The sequence below is a fragment of the Alligator sinensis genome, unplaced genomic scaffold (assembly GCF_000455745.1).
Source record: "Alligator sinensis unplaced genomic scaffold, ASM45574v1 scaffold147_1, whole genome shotgun sequence".
Taxonomy (NCBI): domain Eukaryota; kingdom Metazoa; phylum Chordata; order Crocodylia; family Alligatoridae; genus Alligator; species Alligator sinensis.
In genome coordinates this window covers 3,022,997-3,044,337 of record NW_005841847.1, presented here as the reverse complement: position 1 = coordinate 3,044,337, position 21,341 = coordinate 3,022,997, and the positions used below count along the sequence as shown (strand labels likewise).

At 39.5% G+C, this 21,341-nt stretch overlaps 1 protein-coding gene across 12 annotated transcripts in view; it reads left to right on the top strand.

The window, feature by feature from the left end:
- ADAMTS20 (ADAM metallopeptidase with thrombospondin type 1 motif 20) overlaps positions 1 to 21,341 on the top strand; it is a 134,550-nt gene that overhangs the window by 15,940 nt on the left and 97,269 nt on the right. For 9 of the 12 annotated variants that reach the window (XR_003094910.1, XR_003094922.1, XR_003094917.1 and 6 more), the window contains exons 5-12: positions 321 to 361; positions 708 to 813; positions 3,064 to 3,210; positions 5,330 to 5,471; positions 7,301 to 7,405; positions 15,666 to 15,811; positions 18,956 to 19,137; positions 19,236 to 19,372. Coding sequence is in view for 4 of the 12 variants with exons in the window: in XM_025208372.1 (XP_025064157.1) it covers positions 321 to 361; positions 708 to 813; positions 3,064 to 3,210; positions 5,330 to 5,471; positions 7,301 to 7,405; positions 15,666 to 15,811; positions 18,956 to 19,137; positions 19,236 to 19,372 (1,006 nt within the window). In the remaining 8 variants the exon portion in view is untranslated. The remainder of the gene's footprint in view (positions 1 to 320; positions 362 to 707; positions 814 to 3,063; positions 3,211 to 5,329; positions 5,472 to 7,300; positions 7,406 to 15,665; positions 15,812 to 18,955; positions 19,138 to 19,235; positions 19,373 to 21,341) is intronic. The other 3 variants (XR_003094926.1, XR_003094925.1, XR_003094924.1) reach the window with 1 other exon arrangement.

Sequence of the window (21,341 nt, the reverse complement as noted above, 5' to 3'; positions counted from 1 at the left end):
CAGCAGGAAAGTTGGTCCCCTTCCTCAGCTTAAAAGACTGAAATTAAAGCTCTACAATTTTCAATGGCATTTTTATCATTACAGTGCATTATGAGTACTACAGGGAAATAGCATAATGCTTATAGGTTTCTTCATAAAAATGTAAAAGCTTAGTATATATTCAAAGATTAAAAACAGCATCAAATGAACAACTTTCTTAAATGGATATACTATCACCTACACACTAGCTGGGGGTATGGCCCGATGTGTTTTTGTTTAGAATAAAAATTTTATTCTTTTTGGATATGACAACATTTTCAAATAAAATCTTTTGCTTCAAGGGAAGATATCTGCAGAGCTAGAGAGAAGTGTGATACTCTAGGTAAGTTACTTCTAAAATTAGTATATTACTAAGAGAAAATGTAATGAAACTGCATTACAGATGTGAAAAAATTACTTGTAGATACAAAGTTTTTACATTAAAATGTCAGTTTTTGTTTATTTGCTTGTTTGTTTTTTGTTGTAATATCTATCCTGATATAACCCTACTTTGGTATATGTTTGAGAATGTTTGTTTTTTTTATTTGGTGTGAGGAAGGTGTCTGGCTTATGTGCCTATGGCTATCTCTCTTAGGCACCTACATTTGAACATATACTTAAAATTTGTTTATGAAGTCTACATGATAATTTTGCTGTTAGGCTTTTTATACAAAAATTCAATTTTTCAGGTTTAGCAGAACTAGGTACAATGTGTGATCCACTGCGCAGCTGTTCTATAAGTGAAGAAAATGGATTGAGTGCTGCATTTACTATAGCACATGAACTTGGACATGTGTAAGTATATATTTCCAAAGGTAAAAATGTTTTGATTTCTTCTTTTATATAGTTAGCTTCACTGGTGTTCCTTCTGGTGTTGATGAAGTGAAGTTCATAGGCTTATTTGATGTTCCTTCAATCTAGGAGGTTGATGAAGTGAAGTTCATAGGCTCGTCTGTGAAAAGTGTTTTGTAAATTCCATTTGAGGATCAGAACTGAGAGTTTGGAGAGAGAGTGGTTTTCTTGTGAGAAATGTGCCCCCACTGGTAACTGGGTATTCTTGTCTTTAATAGATTTCCAGTGTGCATTCAGTCTGGTGCGCAGTTGTTGTTTGGACTCTCTTACGTATTTTCCATCAGGGCATTTGGTGCACTGGATGAGATATACAATGTTTCTGGAAGTGCAGCTGTAAGATCCAGGAATGGTGATGGTTCTGTTGTGGGGTGTAGTGATTGTGGGGGTACTGGAGATATGTTGGCAGGTTTTGCATTTCTTCTCATGGCATAGTTGGGATCTATTAGGTGTATTTTGGGCTGTAGGAAGTTTGATTCTGGTGACAAGGTTAGCAAGATTTGGTGCTTGTTTGAATTTACAAAACACTTTTCACAGGCGAGCCTATGAACTGTACTTCATCCACCTCCTAGATACAAAATCTCATGGACTCAATATAGACATTGGATTTATGACACACTATAACCTGCCTGACATCTGACTCCCCAGGTATCTCTCCACTTTTACCTGCTTCATCCCCTCTCCCCCCCCCAGCTTGTGTCTCACCCCCTGATGCCTCAATTTACATTTTTACTGACTGGTTTTTTTGCATGCATACCAGCCTCTGGCTTCTTTACTATTCATTCCATCCAGGAAGAGCACACACACTGACTGCAGATGCTTCCTCAGCCTGATGAAGGGTTTTTAAACTCGAAAGTTTGCTAAGATATATTTCTCCAATTATTCAGTTGGTCTAGTAAAAGATATCAGATTGACCCAAAGAACCTTGTCTGCCTATGTCCTCAGACCAACACGGCTACAACCTACACCCCTTAACACACACAGGTGATACGAGTTTTGCTTTTAACAGTTTGAAGTGCACTTTCACCTGCACCTATCTCCCTGAAACCCCTGCACCTATCTCCCTGAAACTTGGCAGGCTTCTTACCCTCAGAAGGGGCTACCATCCATGCTGTTTTCATCCAAATCTGCAAAGAAAATGGCAGTTATAGGTATTTTAGTGATTCCCATTATAGTCTTTGGCCGAATTTCTGAATTGGCACCAAATCTCTGAATCCAAATTGGCTGAATCAAATTGGAACAGGGACCTGAATCATCGAATCGAATCACCGTCCCTCCGAATCAGCTGAATCTGAATTGAATACTTACCGCTTTGCACAGGCCTAACATGTAGCACTGTGTCCATTTGTTGCAAATAACACATTAATCGTGGTATAAAAGTAACTGGTAGAGGGGGCTGTAGAGTATATTTTCTATGATTCTATGTTGTGTATGTCGTTGATCTAGAACCGTATGAAGCTTTTGAAGCAAACTTGAGGGTGTAACCATTAAAGTGAATCTCTTATTCTCTTTAGAAATCTTTTGAGTGTTTCTTTCTTTAGTAATGTAGTGATAAAATCTATGAGTAATTGAATCTACATGTATATAATACTTAGCTAAAAAATGCTAAATTGAATAACTCACATGCCATGTAAAAATGAATACCTGTTCTTAAGTATGGGTGAAAGACTTATTTGTCAGAAGAATGTACAATGAAACAGAACCATAAACAAATTTATGCACATTTTTTTGTATCAAAACAAATAAGGTGGTAGAAAGTGTAAGTTTTTTGCTGTGCTTTTTGCAAAGCCAAACATGCATATAGATAAAATTGGAATCCCATTAGAATTTTCAAAGACAGAATTTGGTCATTGTATAAGGAAACCTACTTTTGTAGATGTTAGGGTGAAAAAACCAATTGGGTGAAAAAACCAATTGGGCTCATGTGCTTTTGTGTAGGGCTCAATATGACCCATGTATTTGGTTGCCTTTGGCTTGCGAGCCCTGATACCCAGCTCTGATACCCCAGCCTTTGGGACAAATCAGGGGCCAGGGCTGAACTTACAATTCCAAGACTATAATGAGAACTTTTAATTGCTCTGTTACCAAACGTATTAGCTGTATACGGTCTTTTAAGACTTAGAACCTAAACAATTGTTATGTAGCCAAATGAACATATATGAATTTTTTGCTGAAGTTGTTTGTGCTTGCTTTTAGATTTAATGTGCCCCATGATGATAGTTTTAAATGTAAAGAAGCTGGAATTAAACATCAGTACCATGTAATGGCTCCAACATTAAATTACCACACAAGTCCATGGACCTGGTCAAAATGCAGTCAAAAATATATCACCGAGTTTCTCGAGTAAGTATCAGTTAAGCGTCATGCATTTTTCCAATTTAGTCTCTTCCTTAAACTATTTTAAAACTATTGTTTAAATATATGCACACTATTTTAAAGCCACTTTTTAGCCTCTGATTATTTGTGGTCATTTTATTTTTCATGTTCTGCATTGCCAAGGAATTGTCTTTAGGTTACCAGTTTAATGTTTTACCCTACTTTTCTAAAAATGAATATTTTGTTTTCCCCAATAACTTATATATGGGCTTAACTTTATATGTTGTGGGAGTCTTTACACATGCTCTGGGGTGGAGAGGTGGGTGCTTTAATTAGAGTGGCTCTGAGCCCACTCTTCAAAATGGCGGTGGGAGTGATTTAACTAAAGCTTGTTTGACGAGCTTTAGTTAAAGCACCCCTGACACCATTCTGAAATATAGGGACACTGAATACTCATGACACGGAGGCTGCTGGAATGCACTTATTAGCAAGCTGCAGCAGACTTGCACCAGACTTGATTAATCAAGTCTGCTCTGATGCATGCTAATTGGCATGTGTCGGAACAGAGGTACATCATGTATATAGGTGCCCTGTGGGCACATCTACGTGAGGTGCATTACTGCACAGTAGACTAATGTTTTGCACCGTAAAACATCACTGTCTACATGTGCGGGGCATTTACTATGCAGTACATTAAGCTACTGTGCAGTTAGCTAGCACCTGTAAATACAGTTACTAGATTAACTGTGCAGTAGTGCTCATGTAGATACTGACTGTGAGAAAATTCATGAGTTGGGAGCTGGGAACAGCAGCTCTGTGTGGCACAGATCTGGCTGCTCCAGGGGGCAAGCAGGGGCTGGGAACCCAAGCAAAGCAGCTGCTGGTGAGCCCCGTGTCCCCTCCCCCCCACCTGGCAGGAGTCTTGCCAGCAGCTGCCCCACACCCAGGACAGCTTCTGGTGAACCCCCTGCTGGGTAGGGAAGCCTGGCTTACTAAGGGGCTTGCTAGCAGGTATGTGTCCTAATGGGCATGGGGCTGGGAGAACTTTGCCTGCTGCAGGGGCAGCTGTCTCTCAGCCCCGTGCATATCAGGTCCCCTCTCGACGTGCATGGGGCCAGGAGACAGCTGCTGCAGGCAGCAGAGCTCTCCTCGCCCTGTGGACATTAGGACCAGCCCTGTGCCCCTTGTGAGCCCCCAGGCTAGCACCCAGGGGAACCTGGAGCTCCCCCTGGCTGCTGCAGGGGGGCAGAGCAGGGCAGAAGCATCCCTGTACCAGACTGCTCCCATTGGGAGCAAACCTGCTTCCAACAGAGTGCATGTGTAGATGTGCTCCTGGGGAAGGCTCGCTGCACAGTATTTTACTATGGAGTAAGTATAATGTGAATTAATAGCACATGTAGACACTCCCTGTGAATAGTTCCATGGCTTCATTTGAGCTACTCACACCACAACCTTCATGCAGAAGTCCCTTCAAGGTCATGGCTGTAGAAACATCAGCAATATTTATCACTGTGTATATAGATCAAAATGGATATACCCCTTCATTTAAAAAGACCAATACTAGTTATAATGAGATTTTTTGAGTCATAATCTCTTGATCTTTTCCTTTATTTTGATAACTTTTTTATTTATGATTTTCACAAAAATGATCCTTGCTTATGATTTAATTGGAAGATTAAATTTAAGCAGACTCTCTGATAAGGGATTTTTTTCTTCCTTTCATGTAAATGTCATTTTAATCTGCAGACTTTCATTCAAGTATCTTGGCTATTAAGGACTATAAACAAATAGCACAAATGGACAAGTTTTCTACATTAACTTTATTTTATATCTTAAACTGTATTTGGTTGTACTGAGTAATTATATAATGGTGCTTGTCCTAAAATTTAAATCTATCCCATACAGTTTAGTGTGGAACATTTATAACTTCTTGTTGCACATCAGATATATTGTAGAAAGGTAAAACTGAAGCTAATAATGAATACAAGCCCAAGACTGATTTCAGTATGGGGATTATGTCCCCAAATTACATAATTCATTTTCTACATTTCAGAACATAATCAAATATGGTCTTATTTCCAAAATGGTAAGTTTTTTGTAAAAATCAAGACATTTATTTACCTACACTTTGTTGTTTTGACTATAGCACTGGTTATGGAGAATGCCTTCTTGACAAACCAAGTGGAAGAATATATGATCTTTCATCTCAGCTGCCTGGGTCAATGTATGATGTCAATAAGCAGTGTGAATTTATGTTTGGTCCTGGGTCACAAGTATGCCCCTATCTGGTAAGGCACACTACACAGAAACCCATCTCTAATATTTGTTGAACATTTTTTGAAAACTGTAGTTGGTAATTCCTTCAATATTGAAATGAAAGCTCAGGAACTTTTTATCCTTGAGTAAATAAAGGGTACCTATAGACGCGCTTGTTCATGTTCTAATTAGAACATGTTGGATTAGATTCGATTAGTTGAGTCTGTTCCGCATTCTAATCAGAACACTCCAGTGTTGCCTCACTGTCATGTGCATTAAACCTCTGTGCGTTTCAGCCTGGCCACAAAGGCACTTTATCTAAATGTCATCCAATGAGCTTTAGATCCTGTGACCATTTTGAAATGCTGTGGGGGGTTAATACATGTGACTATGAGCCATTTTAATTACAGTGGCTGTCCAAAAACTGCTCTAATTAAAACAGTCCCCCTCCCCCCCCCGAGCATGTGTATAGGCAGCCAAAAGTGTTAAAAAATGGTGTTTCAGAGAGAAAAATCTCAGTAGAAAGGCTTGCGAGTTCCTAGGGCTATACAACTTTCATGTAGAAGTAATGAATAAATGTAAAAAAGTTGGTCTGGATCTGTGTATTTGTGAACAAGTTTACAATCTCTTTTCAATTGTTGCAGAAAATCTTAATTTACATTATATTCTAATAACAGTATTTTCTCTTCCTGTCTTACAAACATATTAAAACTATATTCATTTTTACATTATCCATAAAATAATCTTGCCACTAGAAAAGTTTCAGTGCAATTATTTTTAAAGTATTCTTAATTGTTACATTGGTTTAAAAAATTGTGATTTTAAAACTAAATCAGTAATTCATATATATTCTCAAATAAATGAGATAAGGATCTTTGCTTTGTAAGCTTCAGGAAGTAGTTCTCATGTCTGTTGGCATTTGGGAATTAAGAATAACCCTCATTAAAAGCATAACCTACAGGTTGACAGTTTCTTAAAAACAGAACTATGAACTGGAAAGAAAGCTACATAGAGACTGATACAGTGAAAACCTAAATGTGGATTGTTGGATGTCAGTATAAACTTAAAATATCACTAAGTCCTACTAATTAAAAGTGGCATACTGCCAAAACTGTATAAAGGGTTTGTTTTTGAGTTTCACCCACAGAAGATGACTTTGCTTGGTGGAACTAATTAGATGAGATAATATAGGACTAGCTTGAGTTCAGGTCTTTTTTGGCAGGGGCTGAGGGGGTTGGAGTAAAGTTTTCTTCAGTACAAGTTAGGGATTCAGAAATTGTCCCAGAGTGAATGTGAAATAATTTAGGAGAAATTATATAAAGGTATAAATACCTGTAGCTAGGGCTCTTCAACAATGATTACCTCATAAACAGCTCTGTGTTGTTTAGTCAGTGAAAAAACATTTTTACTGTGTAGTAGTAATTTGAAAAAGAGACTTTCTACCACTGTTTTTTTAGATGAACACCTGGGGTTATTTTTGGAAAGTCAGTTTAGTTATTGGCTTTACTTGGGGATTAAATTCAGACCTTCTGCTATATAACCTGAACCTGAATTATATTTGTAATGGTTTTTTATTAGCTGCCAAATTAAAATATGAAGTTTACTCATTGTTGCTTATCCAGTGAATTTTCCTCAAAATCTTCTATATTACTTGTCTTTCCTTTATACAGGATTGTTTCTTTTGTTATTCAGAGTATCACTTTTGAAAAATATTGGTAGTGACAGATTTTAGAAGTTTTTTATCTGCAAGGATTTACCAGATGCATATGTCCAGAGAGAGAAATTTTGGATTGCCCAAAATAATGTTGTAGGTATAACAAGGGCACTCCTGTTGTTTTGTTTTGTTTTGTTTCATTTGCAGAAGCAATGCAAACGCTTATGGTGTACAAGTGTTGAAGGAGTTCATAAGGGCTGTCGTACTCAGCATATGCCATTGGCTGATGGAACCAACTGTGGTCCTGGAATGGTAAGGCCTAGCTTTTCCTAGTGCTCAATACTTATCTGTGGCAAAATCACTAAAGTAGATCAGAAAGACTAATGTCTGCTATGTCTCACCTTGCAGTTGCAGAAAACTGGCTATGTAGGTTATACCTTTTTAAACTGAACTGCAAAACTGAACCAAGCGATATAATATCGTAACATGCATGTCATTGGGCTGTGCTTCCTGGACAGCACATTCCAAGGTTTAGGGGTGCAGTGTTGATTACAATGGTGTTAAGTTTAAAAGGAAGCTGCTGTTTTTACTTCTTTCTGTAATCTATCTTAAACTGTGTCCTAGCAGTTAGCTGTCTCCTGGCATCCTTGCTCCAGAACTGAATTTTGTGGAGTGTGGGTTCTACCAAAAGAAAGCTCTAGCACCAGGATATAAATTTGGTGATATTCCCAATTTCTCTTGGTGAAGCTATTCTACTTTACATCTAATAACTAAAGATTCATTGCCTCAGGGAAATGGCAAAAGCATCACGCTGTACTTCAGTGGTGAGTGCATTTGGGACAGGTCTCAGTCCCTGCTCCAATTAATGTTTATGTATTTTATCCAGTATTTGTTTAATATAGAGCATGTCAACATACATTTTTGCCTCTATAAATAAAGAAGTAATAATCTCTTTTTAAAGAGTTATCAATTAGCTTTAAATAATGTAAGCTTAGATTTAGCCTAGTCAGTGCTGTTTTTCTCTTTGTGTATATTTTTAATGTATTTTTAGAACTTGGGATTCTAATAAATATATCATGCTCCTCTTTTGTGTGCAGGTCTGTTTTGTAAAGGCTAGTGTTGGCAACCAACTGTCAGTTATGGGCAACCTTTTTCAGTTGCTTGAAAACACAAGTAGATCTAAAACTAATAGTATAAAAGACTCCAAAGTGAGTGAATAGACTGCTTTTTCTATATTTCTTAATACCTTCTCTGCCTGTCAGTCTATCTGTTATTTTTTATGTCAAGCTCTGTGGAACAGAGGCTTTTTTCATTTTAGTGTTTGTTGTCTACAGTGCCAAGCCTGTAGAGTTACATTGCTGCTGCAGCTACTGCTTCTGTTGCTGCTGCTGCAGCTGCTGCTACTACTACTACACAAATTTAGTAGTTACAGATAGCATTTCCTATAATAGTAGCAGATAAACTGAAGTATGATGTGTTTCAGCTTCTCAATAAACATTAAAGGAAAACATTTATCTTGGGCTGTGATCATCTCCTTTTCAGCTTTAATTGCTTCCTAAAATTTAAAACCTGCTTCACTTTCACCCTGACTGTCTGGATAACTTGTAGTCTCTGCCAGTTCCATCAAAGTGCACTTTGTTCACCCAACAGACTTATACGAAAGTGAATGATTTTAGCTTGTCAGGCTTTCTGCCAGAATCTCTGAAAATCTTCTCTATCTTTCTCAAACTTCTATTTTCTGAAGCTCAGGTCTGGCAGCGGCCCAGATACAGCTTCTCTGCTGTCTCTGTTCTTTTCAGTACATTGGTATTCACATTGTGTTCCTTCACTTCAGGTGGCTTTTTTTTGTTTGTCTTGCGGGCTTCACAAAGATCACTAGGAGGTGGAGATGTCTGCCAGCTCTTCCAATAGCATGCAGACCGGCAGCAAAGCAGAGGAGGATATGGATTTTATAATCCTTGGCTTATTTAATACTTCAGGGAGACTTTACTACAAAAAGACAGTAAATAAACCTAAACTTACATGTTAATATTTATTAGTTTGCAGTAACATTTGCCATGGTGAATGACTCAAATTTACAGCCCTTTGGAATAAATACCACCTTACTTGAAAACTTTTTTGGTGTTCAAGAGAAATTTTTAAATCCAAAAATACATGAATTCTTGTGCTGTCCTGTAGGGTACATATTAAAAAGAATTGCAAAATATATAGAGGTGTCCACAGTCCCACTCTTCTCTGGAGCTTGGGGTCCTGAGTGCAGGGCATCAGGGAGGCATCCCATCCACTTGGGATTCAGAGGCCTGAATTCTGTCCTGAGGGATAGGTGCCTGCAACTGTTCTTTGAAAAACCTGAGTGGAGGTCACTTTTTTCCTTAAAGACCCAGCTGCTGGAGATTAGTGGTAGTGCCAGTGCCTGCTACTTATATAACAGGCTTGATGTCAAGGCCAACTTGCACAGTTTATTGGAGAGAAAATCTGGCATAGGTTTCATTGAGACCATCTCTTGAAGATTGTGTCAAAATTTCACATTAGTCAGACCATAGCTGTTTGAATAGATGTTCCTAATAATGACTAGGAAAGAACTCTGTATGTGGCTAGAGGATTTTCTTTTTAAGTACATGGATCAAATCTTGCATATATTTGTCAAGGTTATTTGTGGCCATGTTATGCCATGTTAAATATTTTGGTAAAGGAGTTTCCATTAAAGCAGAAACTGCCTTCTCAAAGGTAGTACTTCAGTCAATATTCAGTTAAAACTTTAGCATTTCTTCCAGTGGAATCACTACTCGAGAGAGCTTTCATATATGGAATATAGATAAGTACTCAGAGAAGAAAATTCTCTTGATTTTGCTGATGTTCTCAACTTGCCCTTTTTCCTGAAAGTCTATAGACGGTGGGCTTTTGGTTAGCAAAGGAATCAAAGAATAGTTAGCTAAGCTCTGTAGAGCCTGTTGATGTGCACACAGAACCCTATTAATGTAAATGCAATACTTCTTATCTATGAGATACCTCTTATAGAATAGGTGTAGCATGTCACACTGTCACAGCCTACTTTTGTAGGTGGTATAGTTGCCTGTAGTTATCCAGGGTCCTAAATAGCTTGCAAAGTCTGCACTAACACCTGCCCTCCTGTGATAGTGGCATTAGTTTAAAATCTCACCTGTGGTGAAGTGGTGCAAGTATAGATGACTAGGCCAGAAACAAATAGGTAGAAGATAGTGGGGAGATTTCCTCAGCAGAACCATTTTACTTAGAGAAATAGAACTGAGCTGTCAGTACATGAGGGTTTTAGAGGAGATTGATTTAGAGGAAACAGTAACAAATCATGAGAACCTGATGTCATTCACCCTAGAGTCCTGAAGGACTTCAAATCTGAAATTGCTGCTTACTGCATACTGCAGTATGCAACCTATCACTAAAAAGAGGCCTTGAGACTAGAGGATCAGAGGGTTGCCAATATAAACCCAGCCTTTAAAAAGAGCTCCAGAGGGGAGCCAGAGAACTATAAGCCAGTGAGACTAACTTCTCTGCCTAGGAAGTTGGTAGGAACAATAATTAAAAATTGCATTGGTCACCGCATGAATGAACAGAACTTGCTTGGGAGAAATCAGCATGGCTTTTCTAAAGGGAGGTCATGCTGTATGAACCTACAGGTTTCTTTTGCCAACAATGGAGGTTATGTTCCTGAAAGTTTTCATGGTTGGCAAAACCGTGGTTGGCAAAACCAACCAGGAGGCATGGCCAGGGGGACTGTGGGGGTTCTTTTCTGACTGTACCCCTGTCCTTCTCTGAAGCGTGGATACTCAAAACCATGGTTGGCAAAACCTGTATTAGAATTCTTTGAAAGTGTCAAGAAGAACGTGGATTAGGGCGATCAAGCTGACATAGGATATATGGATTTCCAAAAGCCATTGACAAAATGCCACATCAAAAGTCTTAATGAAATATGGTTATCACAGGATTAGAGAGAAGATCTATTTGTAGATCAGAAATTGGCTTAAGGATGGTAAACAAAGAGCAAGTATAAATAGCCAGTTTTCAGAATTGAAAGACGTAAACAGTACTGTCCCTGGACAGTACGGACTGGAGGATCTTACAGGTCCCTTCCAGTCCTTCTATTCTATGATTTTATCTACTTTTTACTGTAGACCAATTTATTGTCCAGTAAAGCAACACCATCTACATGTGCATGACAATTAGGCTAGTGTAGACTAATTTACTGAGCCATAGGATAATTCCACCAAACACGAGTACTATCCAATGGCGGAGTAAATTACTGCACTTATACAAATGTATAGATGGTGATGCCTGGATTTGTTTGCTTCAGCACAAATTGTGTCAGAGTTTATTCAGTTGCATTAAGTGCATAAGTAGATGTGTCCAAGGGGTGCATCTATATATGCAATTAATGCAACATCATAAACTCCAGAGCACTTTGAGCTGGTGTACACTGCTCCCAGGTGCAGCATCTACATGTGTTCCCGGGACTGCAGCACTTTGCGCTGGGGCAGAGCAGGCCCGGGCTGGCAGCAGGCTCAGGGGATCAGTCCTGGGCTCTGGGTGGCAGTATTGAATGGCAGAGGGACTGGCTGGGGCATGACAGTGCCATGTGTGTGTGGAGCCATGTAGCTACGCAGCAGGGAGGGGTCTGGCCCTCTGCTGCCTCGGCTGACCAGGTGCAATTTCCACTTTGGGTTACTGTCTAAATGTGTGTTTTTGCACAGTAAAGTACTCCACCATAAGATAGTATTGTCCCTGACAGTGTCGACTGTGATGCTTTACTGCAGAGTTAATTAATTAACTCTGCAGTAAAGTGCATGTATGGATGCACCCACAGTGAAACAAAATTAAAAATAAAAGCATACATGGAACATCTGGAATGTGTCTGGTGCACCATTTTTCCACTGTGACTTCATTGTTTTGCTTCTGTAGGAATGCAGCAGAACAATAACTGGTACAAATTCATTGAATAAGCTATTAAAATCCCAGATGTGAACATGTGCTTAGCATTTTTATGAAGGGACATAATCCCTGATGTAATATAAGATTTTTGTGTAGAATTTCATCTTTTCCAGAAATATAAAGTTATTATAACTTTAGTTTAGTCTTAGACTGCACTCCTAGATATCCATAACAGTTGGGCAGTAGCCTCATGCTTGAAAGAAATACTTACATTTATGAAATGGAATCTATAATATTTGCTCTTGTGTTTGAAATATTTGATTTCTTCAGATGCTAATGGAAAACTCTGAATGTACATGTTCTTAATATTTTTTCATAATCCTATGTAAATTTCTCACAGTATCATGATATCTCTGTAGCTAGTGGCTGGTCCACTCTTTAGCTGTTGGAATAGATCCAAAAGTGATCCAAGTGTTCATTTTGTACCTCAAAATAGGCATCCCAGACAGATGATACTAGGTTTAATCACAAATCTGTGGAAACACGGCTTATGTACCTTTTGTATAGTGCTTACACAAAATGTTTCACAAAGGTGGTATCACTATACACATTTTACAGCTAGGAAAACAGACAGAGAGGGGAAGGTCACTGAACAGGTGAGTACCATGTTTATGAGTTAAGGACAAGTGCTCTGTCGATTAGGGAACATTGCCTAAATAAATATATTGTGATGTCCTGCTATGCTGGGAAATTGACAGTTTCTATGGGATTTCTTTGGATGGAGATGACACCTGTTTTAGAAGAGCATACCGAACAGTGTTAGAGTTACCAATTTCTATTGTCTGTATTTCTAGTAGTCATGAGAATTTCATTCTTTTTGTTCAGGGAATGGAATGGCAGGAGCAGACCAGCCAGTGGTATTCTAGTATCCTCTGTGATCATTTCATTTATCACAGATTTCATAACAATAGCAAAGTGACCTCTCAAAATCGTGCAGAGGGAAAGGCTATCTAACAGTAATTTGTTTCCAATAGCTTTGAGCAAAAGATATTTGTATTGACGTAATAGTCCAATACATCATATTGTCCCCTAGGCTAAGTACAGACAGTGAAAAAATCTGCGGCTGAATTGATTCAATCCTCTCAGGTTAGTCTCAGTTGTGTAGATTGAACCAATAAGCAGGTGAACAGAAATTCACTTTTGATTCCAGAAATGCAGCCACATGCCTGCAGTGGCTCAGGCCAGAAGCCAAGGGGTGCTAGAGTATGCCTCCCTGCTCAGTTGGAGCAGACAGCTTGGGGCAAGACTAGCTTGCCCACTATGCGGGGTGAGGGGGTTTGTAGAGGAGGTTCAAAGCATCTTGGGATGCTGGGAAACTGAGTTAACTTGAATCTGGAAGAGATCTGAGATAGAAATTCAATTAACCTATTTATCCTAAATCAGTTGTGTCAGATGCTACATCCATCCAGGTTTATCTTAAACCAGTTTTGGCCATCTTGAAAGTGGCTTACGTGCACTGAACTTCTGTTGCGTTACATATTTGAACCGGTTTCCAATCACTTATACCAGTTTATACTTAATTTCTGTTCCTGGCCCTGGGGAGACCCAAAACCCCATTTTGCCTGTCATTTTATAAGATTAATGAAATAGTTTATTTAGTTCTTTTAGGGTTTTTTTGCAGTGAGGGTAAGCTAAATTTTGGCATTAGCCTGAAGGAGCTGATGGTCTAATTGTGTAATTCTCCCAATTTCCTAATATGATGATAAATCCCATTTTGGACTCATTCAAAACCTACTTTGTATAGTGCCATATTCACCCATAAGGGAAATCATGAGAAACTGGTATTCAGAGGTTATCATTAATGTTGGCATCAATGTAATCCAGGATAATAAATTCAAGTAGCTCCAACACGAGATCAGATAAGAGAGAAATCAGGATTCAGCATAAAGAATGAGATTAGAGTAAAAGTTCCTATTTCTAGAGCAAGATGAATCATAGAACTGTTTGTGGCATGTGGCCTTTAAGTGTTGACGCAGGCATGCAATACACAAACTAACAAAAAGGATAATTTTCAAGACCTATATTACAGAGCATATGTGGCCAATAATATACTGATAATATAAACCCGAGTTTGCTGTAACATATTTACATCTGTTGAGAAAGGAATTCAGACACAGCTCTATGCTTAGTATTTCCTGTTGGCTAGTTCCTACTCAGTGTTTTTGTGGAGGTTTTTCAGGAATACCCTAAGTCCGCAAGCCTTAGACACTTGGATTAGGGCTGGATGTTAGGCTTCTCCATCCACTTGGAACCCAGTCTTGAAATCCTTTTCTGAGGTAGGTGACCAACTGAGCAGCTCTTATCCTTTCTAAAACACAACTGCTGATTTTTGTGTGCTGGTCTAGTGATCAGATCTGTCATACAGGAAATAGGAGACCTGAGTTGTATACTTTCACCTCTAGTTTCCCAAGAGAGCACCTTAGGCATCAGTCTGTAAAATAATATAGATGAAGCCCTCTTTAACTTATCCTGTTGAAGAAGCTGGGCCACTCTGGAGCCAAGATTGCAAGAAGAATGAGTAGGGTAACCACATTTATCTGATTTCAAAATGGGACACTCCACTTTCTGGCACACACAGCTGTCTCTGAGTTCTGCTCTCAGCTGAGCACACTGGAGAATGGGGTGACTACAGAGCACCAGGACAGTTCCATTTTAAACATTAGTCCCAGGCATCCCACTTAAAATGGGACAAACAAGTTCATTTGAACAAACTAGGCTTTGAGGCTGTTTTACCAGGGGTTTTCTGGATTGCTTTTTGGATTTAAATTCTACCTAAATCTTATTTCATGTAGCTAAAGTGTCACTCTGTATTTTGTCCACTATCTCTTATTGTTTTGGAAAGTACCTACTTGTCTGGAAAGCAGTATGCACAATTATGGTTTTGTGTAAGCGATCCTAGCTTCATTGCAGATATGAGGTGATGGTGCCTAATAGCTGCAGTGGCCTTAACAGAGCATATGGTTATAATGCTATCTCTGCTATCTCTTGATTTAAATCCAAGGAAGTAAAATGAGTAGCATGCTAGCTCCTCCCATCCTGACTTACCTCATATCGGGCAGCCATTTTGAACCTATTTAACCTCCCTCTAATGCCTGTACCTAGTCTTTAGGTTTGCATCCCCACCTGAATTTCTGGAAAAAAAAATGTAAGAGAGAACTCAGACTAAAATCTGCTGCAAATCTTATTTACAAATGTGTATATAAAAAATATGAACAAGAACTTAAGATCAAGATTTCAAGAGTTTGGCTTCCATTCAGGCACCTGAATTACATGGCAGGATTTTCAAAATTGCCCATTAGTTTCTATTGTACTGAATGAACATTAGCGGTGCTGAGCCCTTTGATAGTTTGGCCACTTCATTTAGATCTTAAAAAAACTTTGGGAAGAATTTGGGGTGCTGGGCCTAGCTTCCTTTTTTCTGTCTGTTTTATAGGTTTTCTTTTTTTTCTGTGACATAGGACCCTGCAGTATTAAATTTTGTGTTTGATGTCCACTAACCATGTTTCAAGTTACCTTTTATTTCATTTTTTATGTTACCTCCATTTTGATTTGCAGATTCTAAGCGCACAGAGTTAATTCTTGAATTCTGTTACATTTGTCAACTCAACAGCACTGTCGCCATGGGATCTGTGTAAACAAAGAAATGGAAATACGTCCTGTAGATGGAGAATGGGGACCATGGGGACCTTATAGTTCATGTTCAAGAACCTGTGGAGGTGGAATCAAAAGCACAACTAGATTGTGTAATCAACCAGAGTATGTTCTTATTGTTGCTTTTTATTTATTAATGTGTAGCGATTATTATTGTATTTCACAAAGTTAGCTCAAGGCACCAGAAAAATAAATAGCTGTTTTAGTCACTTATAAAATCAGAGTTCATTCTGCCATCTCTGAAATCTTTCAGAAAATACATGAGTTAATTTCACAGTTCTTGTCAGATAGATCCATTTATATTTACAAATATTTTAAAATTGCTTATAGAGAAGGCCTTTTCTTTTAACTTTCCACAATTCAGAATAAATTATTTTATTCAAGTAGCAGCTACAAAATGATGATCATTTTATTTATTATCCTTTTAACAAAATATTTGATTTTTTTCTATCTATAGTTTTTCACATGATTACCAGCAAGAATATTTTGGAGAATAGTGGTAGATATCCAAGCCACCACCTATTAAAATGCAGTCATTAGTAAAATTTTATTCACAGAATAATGCCATGTGGTATCAACCTGGAAGATCTCCTTTGAGAGAAACTGTCTTGCAAGAGTGAATGCTTGTACAATCCTCTCCTGGTCTGATCTGGGAGGGTAGAGGAGTAGTAGAATCTGCTCCCTGCTTCTTCCCCAAGCCAGGAAGTCCCCCGGTTGGGTAAGAAGCCTGGGGTTTTGCCCTGCTGTTCTATCCGCTCTGCTTTTGAGGGTTGCAAGCACCAGCTTTGATTATGCTGTTTCGTGGGGAGGGGAAGACTTCCACATGCCATATTCAGACTGTAGGTGCATAGCCCTCAAAGTGCTGTGTGGGGGAATGCTGCCCTTCTCATACTACATTCTAGGCTGTCACCCACAGCTCCACTGGTTTTGCTTGCTGTGGAGGATCAGCTATTCGCTGTTGGCCCTCCAGACTGGGGTCCCTGCTCTGGGAATTGGGTGGGGGGCTTTGTCCCTCTATTCCAGTCCCCCAGGAACAGGAGGAGCAGAGCAAGGGAGAGGGGCCAGTTATTCCCTCTTCCAAAACAATTTCTAGTAATGAAAATTTCTCAAAAATGTCCATGGCTAGAAATAAATGCCTGTTCAAGGCCACCACTGAGATCAGTAGGAATTTTGGAATGGACTTTTATGGGGCTTACATTTATTCAGCTGAACACATCAGATTTATAAGTGGACAAGAATCAAACCAATTTCACAATTATAGTTGGTTCTCTGACAGATAAGAGGCATTTGCCCAAATTTTAATCTCAGATGCATTGTATCCGTATATTTTGGATGGCTGTCAGAATTATTGTATTTAACTTAGATGTAATTGGCTTAGTATTGTAGCAGGCCTGGTGCTGGGTCAGCCAAGTCACCCCCCACAAAGAGCATCTGGACCCCACCTTGCTCATCTCCTCTGTCCTTTCAGGGTCATGCCCTGTTGTCTCATCTGCCATACCTTGATGTTATGATTTGGACAGGAAGGCTGCCCCTAGAGAGTGGAGGTGGTTTTGCTTTTGGTCTTGGCCCACTTTACTTTGGCTGGTTTTGTCCTTCGTGAGCTCTGGGCCCCTTGGCCCCTGGTCTCACTGTTTGTGGGCTCTGGATTTTCTCCCCCACTCCTTGCTGTCTAACATCACAGTCGTTCTGATAGCAGTAGCACTCCCCCCAAACCAACCCACAAGGATCTAGGGCCAGGGGTGCCCTTAGCACCCTTCTTGGTGGCCTCCTTTGCCCCTATATCCACAACATGCTCCTTTGGTATTTAAACATAAAGGCAAAAATATGAGCCTCTGCTCTCAAACAACGGGTCCTGTAACCCTGGGTCAAAATCAGACGGTGGCAACAAGCTACAGCACCAGGCCCAAAATACGTATCTTCTGCCTGGCGGTGGTACAGGGTTCCAGCTTCCCTGAACTTTGGAGTCCTTCCTTTCTGGCCAGTTCAGGCCCCTCTGTTTCCCCAGAGATCTGCTTCTTTTAGCCTGCAGAGCCAGACTCTCTGCCCTTGCCACAGGCCTTGGGTTTGTGTGTCTTTCTTTGGGTCATGTGACCTAGTACTTCTGCCCCAGTCCTGACCCACTACTTCTGTTAATCCCTCTTCTGCAACCCCACATAGCAGGCTTGGCCTGCTGCACTCTCTACTTAGTGACTGGGGCTTCTGGCTCCTTGTCACAAGTATATAGAACATACTAAAATATTATGTTGAAGAGTTGCTAATACTTAGATTATCCAGTCTTGATTTCAAAGAGCAATTTAGATTTCTAGTCTGGGAACCAGCTAGGTCATTAGACACTGTAAAGTAAACTGTATTATTTTATTTCCTCACTTCTTTCCAGTATGTTATCTCCTTTTGCTCTCCCTTCTCTGTCAATTTGTCTTTGTCAGTGGAATTGAAATTAGTATCAGAACTTCAGAAAATAATTGCTGAGGTCCTTATTTTGGCCTCATTGCTGATGTCATTCTCCTTGGGAAAATGGAAGTTCCTTGGGGAAAATAATACCTCTTACGGAGCACATCTACATGAGATGCTGATTGCACAGTAGCCTGATACTACTGTACAGTAGCATTACATGGCAAAAATCCATGCTATGACATTCCTGTGTAGTAGTATTAGGCTCCTGTGTAGTAGCACCACTTAAAAGGCATTTGCTGGTGCTATCATGCAGTAAATCTGGTTACTGCTTATTTATTTAGTACTTATATAAGCAAGTACTAAATAAACGTGCAGTAACCACTGTGCAGTAGCATCTTGTGTAGATAGCTTCACCGTGTATTTGTGTATATAGTGTGAAATGTGTTATGATTGTTTTTGCAGCCCCTAGACTAGTGCAATATAATAAAAAGTACCAATAATATAAGGAAAATACAATGAGATAGACAGGTGTTCATTTAGTTATTCTAATTGTAGTAGACATGAAATGTCTGATTCTACACTGGTCGTGCTTTAAATTCACTTAACGGTCACTTTACACAGGTATGAATGACTATACCTTGTAGGGAAGAATCTAGTGAAAATACTATTTTTATGGGGAAACTGTTGAATGGATTGTTTAAAAAAATTCTTTTAAAGGTTTTCCATAATGAGCAGGTAAAGAAAAAAATGTAAAAGTCTTCTTTCAAATTCCATTCAACATTGCTTGCCCATAGAAAGAAGTATTTTAGATACAAATGACAAAAAATATTTTTATACTTTTTATTTATTTTTTAGGCCAAAAAATGGAGGGAAATATTGTGTGGGGCGCAGGATGAAATTTCAATCATGTAATACTGATTCTTGTCCAAGAGGAAAAAATGGTTTTCGAGAGCAGCAATGTTCTGACTTTGATGGAAAACATTTCAACATCAATGGTCTTACATCAGCTGTGCGCTGGCTTCCAAAGTACAGTGGCAGTAAGAAATTAAAAGTTTTCTTTGCTAACTAAATAAAATGTTTATTTACGTAAGCCTTTATTATAGAAAACATACTTACTGTTGAATTTTCTTTGCAGTTTCTATGAAAGATCGCTGTAAACTCTATTGCCGAGTTTCTGGAACGACTTCTTACTATCAGCTGAAGGATAGAGTTATTGATGGTACTCCCTGTGGGATTGAAACCAATGATATATGTGTTCAAGGTTTATGCAGGGTATTTAAACTTAACTTGGATACTATATTAAAATATATATAACATGCAGTCAAAGAAAGCTTTGAAAATCACTAAAATAAAGTAGTTTTATTTAAATACGCTCAATTAAAGTGACTAGAGGTAGAGCTAATAAAGCAATAAGCATTTTAGAAGGAAGGGCAAGCTAACATAATCCCAAACTTTGGGACAGACTTTAATTTCCATCCCCATGCAGTTCTACTCATTGTTAATGGAGTTACATAAAGTAAAGATAAATTATGGCCTTTTGTACCATCAGAGGTGAAACTGGCAGAAAGCACAATTGTGTATACTGTTTGAGTTCTAGCCCATGAATATTGCATGCAAAATATAAAAAATGAGAGACAGAGACCAGAACCTAGGTTTCCTTCTCTCCATGGAAACTACTATTCTTTGTGGGCTTACAGAATCAGGTTCCAGCTTACATTCCTTTCCACTCATTGACCCAGCTTCAGTAGGAGGGATGGAGGGTATCCTAGCCACTAGGTTGGTGGTTTAGGCACTTATTGGGAAATAGGAGATAGGGGTTCAAGTCCTCTCAGAGTGAGAAGGGTTTACAATCTAGGTCTTTCACTTCTGAAGAAAATACCTTAACTACTAGGCTGTGGGGCAAACAGTGGACATGTCCACTTAGGCTGAGTGTCAAACCTAGTTGAATCAGGGACTTTTGTGAAATTTGAGCTTCTTAGAATGGAACTGGACTGGAACAGAATTTAGGTAGAGGTAGGCTTCTATGAAATCTAGGTATCTTGGTGGTTTTGTGGTTGTTGCTTGTGGTGGAATAGGATAGCATAGAATGACTTAGATACCTGAAAGCAATGGGCAACGTTTAGACATCTCAGAGGTAGAATAGGATCTGGATCATGGAGCTTTAAAGAAATGATGTTTGAGTGTATAAAATACTGTATTGAAAAAAAGACTGATTTCAAGTTTCTAGAGGATTTTAAGTAAATTTGGCTTTAAAAATTATATTAAACGTTGATTATTTAGATAGGAAAACATTATCAAATATTAAATATAGGAAACCCTCACTATTCGCGGGTTCGGCATTTGCGATTTCAAATATTTGTGAATGCCGAACCCACTTCTTAAATACACTTAAAGGAGATCCTCGGGAGCTCCATGCTTACCACTGCTGCTGGTCTGCTGTAGCTGCTGCTGGGCTGCCACTGGGCTGCTGCCGCTGTGCTCCCGCCGTCACCAGAGCAGCCATGCCCCCTCCTCCCCCCCCCCAGCTGCCAGGGGCATTGAGCTCATGAATGCAATGCCTTGTTTGTGAATTTTGCCATTTACGGGGGATACAAGAACATATCCCTCACGAATGGTGAGGGTCACCTGTATAAACTTCCAAATTTCTTGATACATTAACTAAGGCCATGTACAAGCATTACATTTCTACCAGGAGAATCAATACTCTCCTAGTAGGAACTATAAGCTTATAAGTGTACATGCAGATTATCCCAAGAGCAACAAGCCCCCTCCAGATCTTCCAGGTGCAATAAACTTTCTTGCAAGAATGAATGCTTGTACATTCCTCTCCCAGTCTGGTTTGGGAAGGAAGGGGAACAGTGGGACTCCCTGCTTCTTCCCCAGACTGAGAACTGCCCAGTTTTGGAAATGGAACAGGGGCTTTACCAAGCCTCTGCCTCTTTCTAAAACCAGGGACTTCCTCAGCTGGGTGGTGGGGTAGGGTTTTCAAAGCCAGTGATTGGGAACCAAGTTGGGAGGTTCTTCCCAAGCTCAGTTCCCTGCCTCTCCATCTTTGAAATCACCGTCCCCACTGCCCAACTGAGTGGTAGGGGCAGGGATTTTGAAATTAGGGACTGGAAAAAGGGCTTGGAGACTCTACACAAGCCCAGGTCCTGGCCCTGCTGGCTTCCCTGTACCCCCTCCCCTCCTCCAGCTGCTCAGCTGGGTGGCAGGGCAGTGATTTCAAAGATGCTAGGGCTGG